We start from the raw sequence: 6939 nt of genomic DNA on the forward strand, positions 1-6939 counted from the left end.
GCCAGGGTATGACAAAGGCCCCATAGGAGGCTTTACACAGGTGGTATTCTGAGTTGAGGCTTCACACCTGACTTCCAAATTCCTTCCAGAAGGTCCTTTCAGCTTTAACTCTTACTACCCCAAGGGTGGCGTTCAAATTCCCTCCCCCCACAAAGGCTTCTTTTTATTTTCTTGGCATGGCACTCGAAGCTCCAAGCAGGGCAGGACAAGAGGAGCCTGTGTCCCCTGGTGTCCTCTGGAGACCCCAGGCTGGCTGCGCTATGCTGAGTGACGTGGGCCTCATGGTCGGTGATACAGGTGGCTCCCCCTCCAACTTTCAGGCTTCTCTTGCCATCTTTGGGCATGGTCCCTGCACGGCCAGGGGCAGGGCACGGACATCGATAGGAGGTATCAGGAAGAGTGGGAGCCAGTGGCCTGAATTTAGATCCTGGGCCTTTAAGTAAATGCTCAGAAGCAGCCTACCTCATAGGGAGTACCAAATGAGGAAGCCTCTGGATAGTCACCACCCTCTTCTCCCTCATTTCCTGGCAAAGCCGGTTAGGCTCTCTGGGGGACCCTGGACCACCCCGTGGCCCCATTCTAGCTCCCAGCACCAGGATGACCACTGATGTTCACATGCAACTCGTTGATTTTTAGGGGAGGGAGCCAGGCCCAGATGGCTGTGTTTTCTCCCCCTCCCGCACTCCCCCCATCCTGAATATAGGTGTGTTGTGTCAGATTTAGGAAGAGATGCTTGTCCTTACATGTTGATGCCATGGGCGGCCACTGTGCCACCTCCCATGCTTCCTCTCGGTGCCCCAGTACCTCCCCTCTCTCTAGCAGATGTCACTTGAGGGGGCGTTTCCAAGAACAACCAGATCCAAGAAGAAAAAGCAGACTACCCCTTAGCACTTGTTAGCTAGTTGGGCCACGTGGCTCGGCCCACATATGGGCAAGTTTGTCTGTCCTTCCTGCCAGGTGAGTCAGTGGAGATGGAACATTCATTTACTGGGGCAAATGTGCCATGTTAGAGTCATTCTGAAAAGTCCAGCATGCAGTGCCTCCCCCTAACCCCTTCCCCCACCCTGCGGGCAGCAGGGGAGGGGAAGGGCTGGCCTAGATGCACCGCTAAGGGAAGGGAGGCGGGCTTGGGGACAGATGGGGGAGCAGAGCAGAGAAGGGCAGGCAGGTGTTCTCCAGAGGCTTGGTTTTATTGCGCAGTTCTCTTTTTCTTCGATGAGATACCATAAGCTGTGGTGCGCTACACACAGTCACACGACAGGGCACAGCTGCGGGGGTGGGGGCAGGGAGCTGGGTGTTGGGAAAAGCCATCTGTTGAGGCACTCCACGGGCTGCCTCAGACCCCCTCGACCCCCCAGGTCCCCAAGAAGCCAGACCTGTGGGGCAGAGGGCTGTCGGAAGCCTCAGCCGGCAGCCACCAGGGGCCGGCACTGACGGGGCAGGGGAGGAAGAACCTCGCAAACACTCGGGCCAAACTCTCCTCTGCTCTGGGACTCACCTGGCCCGGCTTACTGCCTCCAGGTCAGAGTTCTGGAAGCTCTTAGGAGCTTGGAACAGGCTGGGAGGAGGCTGGTCCTCTGGCACCGTCTCAACTCCTGGCTGAGGCAGTGAGGGACAGTAGGCTCTTAATTTTAGTTTCATCAGATAGAGAGGGACGATGGACCCTCTCTTCTACCCCGTCTCCAGCCCTCTGTTAGCACTGCTCCCAGGAAGAGTCTGCTTTTTCACTGGGCCCCCAGGGGACCTCTGCAGTGGTCAAAGGATGGCTTCTTGCTGTGGCGGAGAATGCTTCTGGAGATGTTCAGTTTCTCCTCTGGTGATGGGCCACAAATGCTTGGCAGTGCCCTCACATCCGGGGTATTTGGGGACCATCCTCGCCTGCTGAGGGATGTGGCCCGGATGTACCTCCTCCCCTTCCAGGCCTCTCCCAGGCCGCTGGTCCTGGTGGGCAAGGATGACCCTCCTCCGTCCCCCTGGGACTGGGACCCCTCTATCCTCCCCTCCCACGCCCTTACTCTCTATCACGTCCCCAACCCTGGCTTCCCTTTTCACAAACTCCCAAAGAAAAGGAAGGATAAACCAGACAGAAGCAACTTTGGGACAAAGAGTACCAAAAAAAAAAAAAAAAAAAAAAAGCCAGTGGTGTGCGGAGAGGGTGTGAGGTGGCAGAGGGGCGGAGGGGCAGGCAGATGATGCATGCGGCACTGGGATTCCTTATAAGGGGCGGGGTCCCCATTGCTCCTCAAGATGTGTGAGGGATTGGGGGGAGGGGGTCAGCCAACTCCGAGGAGTAGGGTCTCTGGACTGGGCCGCGTGGCTTCCTGCCCAACCAGTCACAGGGAGATGAAGTCCATGGCCTGTAGGAGAGGCAGGGAGAGCAGGAGCAGCAGCAGCCCCGAGGTGTTCTGGGCCAGCAGGCTTATGCCCTCACACTTGACCAGTTTGTCTGTGGAGAGAGAGTGGGGAGGAGGGCAGGGCAGGAATGAAGAGGGACCGGGATTCAGGCAGGCACAGGCCCTGAGCTAGGGCACATTCCCTTGGGCAGGCTGGCGTCATGATGTCTTAGCTGGAACCAGGGCCAATCTGCTCTAGTAGAACAGCTTTCCCATTTGCAGGTTCCTGAGCTCTTGAACAAACATCATATCAAATCTTTGATCAAGCATCTTCAAAAGAAAACTGGGGGTGAGGTAGCTAGTGTCATCCCTGTTTTCCAGGTGGGGAGGAGGAGGATTGGGGAGGCCAAGTGATTTGCCCAGTCATGGTAGAAGTGTCTGCAACACCGTTCCGCCTATCTCACTCTCCCCTTAGCCCTTCCCCCAAACACACAGCAGGCAGTGGTTCCCCAGGGTGCCAGACAGCAGCTGGGGGGAGCAAGAGGGAGCTTCTGGGGCCCCTCTCATCTCCGGCCTGGCCGAGGGGACTGCCTGCTGCCTTAACCAGCCCTCTCCTCCCTAGCCTCCCTCTCCCAGCTCACTTGGCCTTGTTGGGAGTTTGCCTCACCTCTGAGCACAGAGACATTCTTGCTGGAGGTGATGGGAGGCTGGCCAGAGAGCCGGAGTTCACATGTGTACGTCCCCTCGTCCTTGGTGGTGAAGCTGGATAAGTAGAGGACCTTGATGTCGTACTTGCTGGTGAAGTTGGTTCGGGAGCGGTAGGAGTGCTCAGGCACCCCCATAGTGCCATAGAGCACGTGCTTCTTTTTCTCCCGGGTCAGGCTGAACTCATACTGGATGGGCGAGGTGGTAGTATTCTCATGGCGGCAGTCCAGGCGAAGGCTCTGGTCCACCAGGCAGGCTGTCAGGCTGGTCACTTTCTGCCCACGGGCTACCTGCAAGACTGGCACCAGCAGTGCCCACTCCCAAGTTGGGGGGGCCTGCAGAGCAGGGGGCCTCCAACCACAGTAACAGGAGAGAATAGGCTTGCCAGGGAGGGCACAGGGGTCTGCTCTTGGGGCACCTCTCCCCACCCCAGAGGTCTCTCTGGGCCACTGCCACTTCCCTGCTGCAGACCCAGCCTCCTTCCCTCATCTTCTTTAGTCTTGGGTGTCCCCGGGGGCAGGACATCTTGGGGAGTTGATGGAAGCTCCCGGTTCCCATTTGGAGATTCCAGCTCAGTAAGGGGCAGACCCAGTAGACTGTTTTTCCAAAAGCCGCCTCAGGCAGCCGGAAGATCAACTACGTTACTCAGCAGATTTAGGGATGAAAAAGAGCCCTCTCTCCCTCAATCACCTCCCCGTCCTGAGGTTGGGAGGAAGAAGCTAGCTTCTCTGAAGGGAAGGAAGCCAAGGTGCTTGGAATCCCAGCCCTGCCCATTGCCCAGTACCTGTCAGCAAAAGAGCGAAGCCGATGGTGGGGTTCATGGTGCTGGGAGCTCAGTCCTTGATCTGGGGGTGCGACAAGATGCGAATCAGCCAGGAGATGGGGCAGGTGGGCCCACACTTATTGCTAGGGGTGGGAGTCTCTGGGACACATGCCGTGATGGCCATGGCAGTCACACAAGCTTCTCTTTACGGTTCTCCCCTCCCACTTATGAGTGACTGTGACACGGCCACTTGGTGCTTCCTCCCTCAGGGAAAGCAAGGGGAGGGAGAACACACCCTATGACGGTGTTTCTCTGTGTGGAAAACTTGGAGTAAAGTGAATTTGACCATTTCCTTTTTCCTTCAGGAAAGCAGAAACATACTATTTCCTAATTGTGGCAAAGTAGAGCTAACACAAAATTTGCTATCTTAATCATTTTTTTAAAAAAATTTGTTTATTTTAGAGAGAGAGAGACCACGTGTTCAAGGGAGGAGGGAGGAGCAGAGGGGGAAAGAATCTCAAGCAGACTCTTTGCCCCCACCTAGGGAGACCCGGGACTTGATCTCACAACCCAGAGATCACGACCTGAGCTGAAACCAGGGGTCAGTTGCTTAACCGACTGCACCACCCAGGCACCCCTGTCTTAATCATTTTTAAGTGTATGATTCAGTGGTGGTACGTTCACTCATATTCTTGTGCAGGCAATCTGCAGAACTCTTTTTATCTTGCAACACTAAAACTCTACCCATTACACAAAAAAATCTCCATTTGGGGACTTTTCTGTTTCTTGTTCAGAAGAAAATCCCCAATGCCCAAACAGTTCCTGGCGTATAATAGATGCTCCAAAGATCCTTAATGAATGAATGAATGAGTGAACTTTAGATACCCCCAGGATTGTGATGGGGATTAAGAGGAATGACAAATGTCTGCCATGAGGACTGCTCTATAGTGAGTGACCCATAAATGTTAATTTCCCTCCTCTAGAAAGGGCTGTGTGGCTAAGGTGCTTCCAGATGGGCCCGTAGTTGGCATACAGCAAAGGGCCTTCCGACGGTGCTCTGTGATCGTTATGTGTTCTCTGACTGCATAGGAACCAAGATGTTTCCAAATGCCAGCTCTCTGGGCAGGCCTCCTGGGCCTCCAGTTTTCCAGTCTGGTTTCAATAGACTCCCTGCCTAAGCTCTGTGCCCTGCCTTTTTCGAAGTCTGGACCAATATCCCGATGTCATGAGCAGGTAGCCCTGCCTGTCAGCACTGGTGCTTGAGGGCTTGTAGGGGAGAGGCCACACAGGAGGGCCTTGCGCCTGGGAGGGGCGCGGGGTCCTGCCCTGATGCCAGCGCCCAGGTGCACTGCTGGCCGCATCCAAGGACCCCCCCCCCCCCCCCCCCGCCCTGTGGCGCTCAGCCATGCGGCAGGGCGAGGCTGGGGTACCCAGCGGGGACTGCAGTCTGTACACTCCCAGAAATATAACCGAGAGCGCCCCCGGGGTGCTGTTGGGGAAGAGAGGGGGTCGGCATCTAGCTTTGATTCACAGACACTGAATTACAGAGAAGGGGTATGAGCTTGTTGAGATCTAGGAGGGAAAAGGGGAAGAAGCCTGGGCTAGAACGGGGATGAAATGGGGCTGGGGCTGGAGAGGGATGGAGAGCCAAAGGGACGGTTAGAGAGCGGTAGGGAAGGCACAGATGTGTTCATTTCCTCTGCCTGGTGTCCCCGGCAGCCCAGAACCCGGAGAAGTTCTGCACTCCCTCCCTCTCCAGCCCCCGTTCGACTAGCCCCACCCTCATCCCGTTTCCGTGTTCCCTCCGTCTCCTCTCCCAATTGAGGTCCCCCTTCCCCCTCTCATCCTTTTCCAGTTCTCCCCTCCCCCGTCTGCCCGCCTTCCAGTCCCCGCCCGCGGCACTGCGGTTTCCCTGTCCTTTGACGCCCCGCACCCAGCCCGCCTGCGCGCCGCGAGGTCGCAGGGCAGAGATTCCCTCCAGCTCGCTTGGTCATCCGTCCTCTCCCGCAATTTCAGCGCCCCCACCCAACGCCTTTGCAAAGCTAGGTTTGGGGACGTCTGCGTGGAGAGCGGAACCCAAGGCCGTCCTTGGCGCCCTTCATCCCGGTTCTCCTCCTGCATCCCGGCCCCAGGCAACCGTCCCTTCAGCGGGCGAAAGCCGAGGAGCGCCTTCCGCAAAAGGCGGGGTGCGGCACGGCCCCTGGCCTGCAGCAGTTGGTCCCGCTCCCCCTACCTGCGAAGCAGACCCCTACCCAAGCACGGCGAGGCTCCTTGCCAGGGCGCCCCCGAACCTTTTCTCGTAGCCTCGGGTTGGGAGGACTTGCCTGGGCGCTGGGGGCCTCGCCCAGCGCCCCGGGTCCCGCCCTGGCTTCCGCTCCCACCTGGCTCCTGTCCTCCGCTGCAGCAGCCTCCCCCGGGCGCGCCGCCGCCTCCAGTTGCAGCACCCTGCCCGCGCCCGCAGTTTTCACCAGGGGTGGGAGTGGAGGAGCGGGGAGGGCCCTGGCCGCGGCCAATCAGAGACTGAGGGGGGAGCGAGGAAGGATGGCAGGAGGAGGAGGAGGCGGTCCCGTATAGATATGGGAGAGTGGCCGTCTGCCGCGGAAGGGGGACCTGGCAGGCTAAGCCAGGGATGGGAGGGCTCAGGGCTCTGGGATCAGGGTGGGGCAATGCCGGGAACACTAGCTGGTTCCCAGAACCCCGAAATGATTGCTCCCCTTTTCAGGCTTTAACCCTTTCTTCTGACCTAGGCTTCAGAAGCCTGTGGGGAAACCAAGGGGTAAGGAGTGGAGGATGCAGGCCAGTAACCCTCCCCTTTGGTCAGTGCCCACGCCTCCTCCCGCCTTCTCCTTTTCCGCTGGAGCCCACTTTCATGGAGCCTCCAGTGAGAAGTTTGGGAATTGGAATATTCCAGGCTTTCTCCAAAGGAAGATGGTGGGGGTGTTTTTCCACATTGGAGCGGCCCTTCAGAGGCAAGGCAGTACCGCATCCCATCCTTCCTGGTCCTGGGCCCTGCCTCACTCCCTCATCCATCCTAGAACCCCCCCCCCCAGGGGCTTTCTGCTCTGGGGCACTCAGTCTCCCTCAGTTCCTGGGCTGGTACCTCCCCCAGCAGACAGCTAGAAGGTTCTTTTCGATTTC

General features: G+C 57.8%; 1 protein-coding gene across 5 annotated transcripts; it reads right to left on the minus strand.

Moving 5' to 3' along the window:
• Positions 1–1169: 1169 nt before the first annotated feature.
• THY1 (Thy-1 cell surface antigen) lies at positions 1170–6305 on the minus strand. 5 transcript variants are annotated; one of them, XM_019793142.2, is made up of 4 exons: positions 6183–6305; positions 3823–3883; positions 3001–3336; positions 1170–2446 (listed from the first exon to the last, which is right to left on the minus strand). In XM_019793142.2, the coding sequence occupies exons 2-4, from the start codon at positions 3857–3859 to the stop codon at positions 2334–2336; spliced, it is 486 nt and encodes a 161-aa protein (XP_019648701.1). In that variant the 5' UTR covers positions 3860–3883; positions 6183–6305; the 3' UTR covers positions 1170–2333. The 5 variants fall into 5 exon arrangements, with proteins under 5 accessions (XP_019648701.1, XP_019648705.1, XP_011215038.1 ...); XM_019793146.2 differs by having other exon boundaries at positions 6126–6233; XM_011216736.3 differs by having other exon boundaries at positions 6093–6229.
• Between the last annotated feature and the right edge of the window lie 634 nt (positions 6306–6939).

This window comes from Ailuropoda melanoleuca, chromosome 8 (genome assembly GCF_002007445.2).
Source record: "Ailuropoda melanoleuca isolate Jingjing chromosome 8, ASM200744v2, whole genome shotgun sequence".
Lineage (NCBI taxonomy): Eukaryota > Metazoa > Chordata > Mammalia > Carnivora > Ursidae > Ailuropoda > Ailuropoda melanoleuca.

Bases quoted from the DNA above. Each gene is read 5' to 3' on its own strand.
- THY1 (XM_019793142.2), bottom strand. From the start codon at position 3,859: ATGAACCCCACCATCGGCTTCGCTCTTTTGCTGACAG. The intron at 3,337-3,822 runs GTACTGGGCAAT...TGCTGGTGCCAG, and splicing joins CTTCGCTCTTTTGCTGACAG to TCTTGCAGGTAGCCCGTGGG. The intron at 2,447-3,000 runs GTGAGGCAAACT...CTCTCTCCACAG, and splicing joins GAATGTCTCTGTGCTCAGAG to ACAAACTGGTCAAGTGTGAG.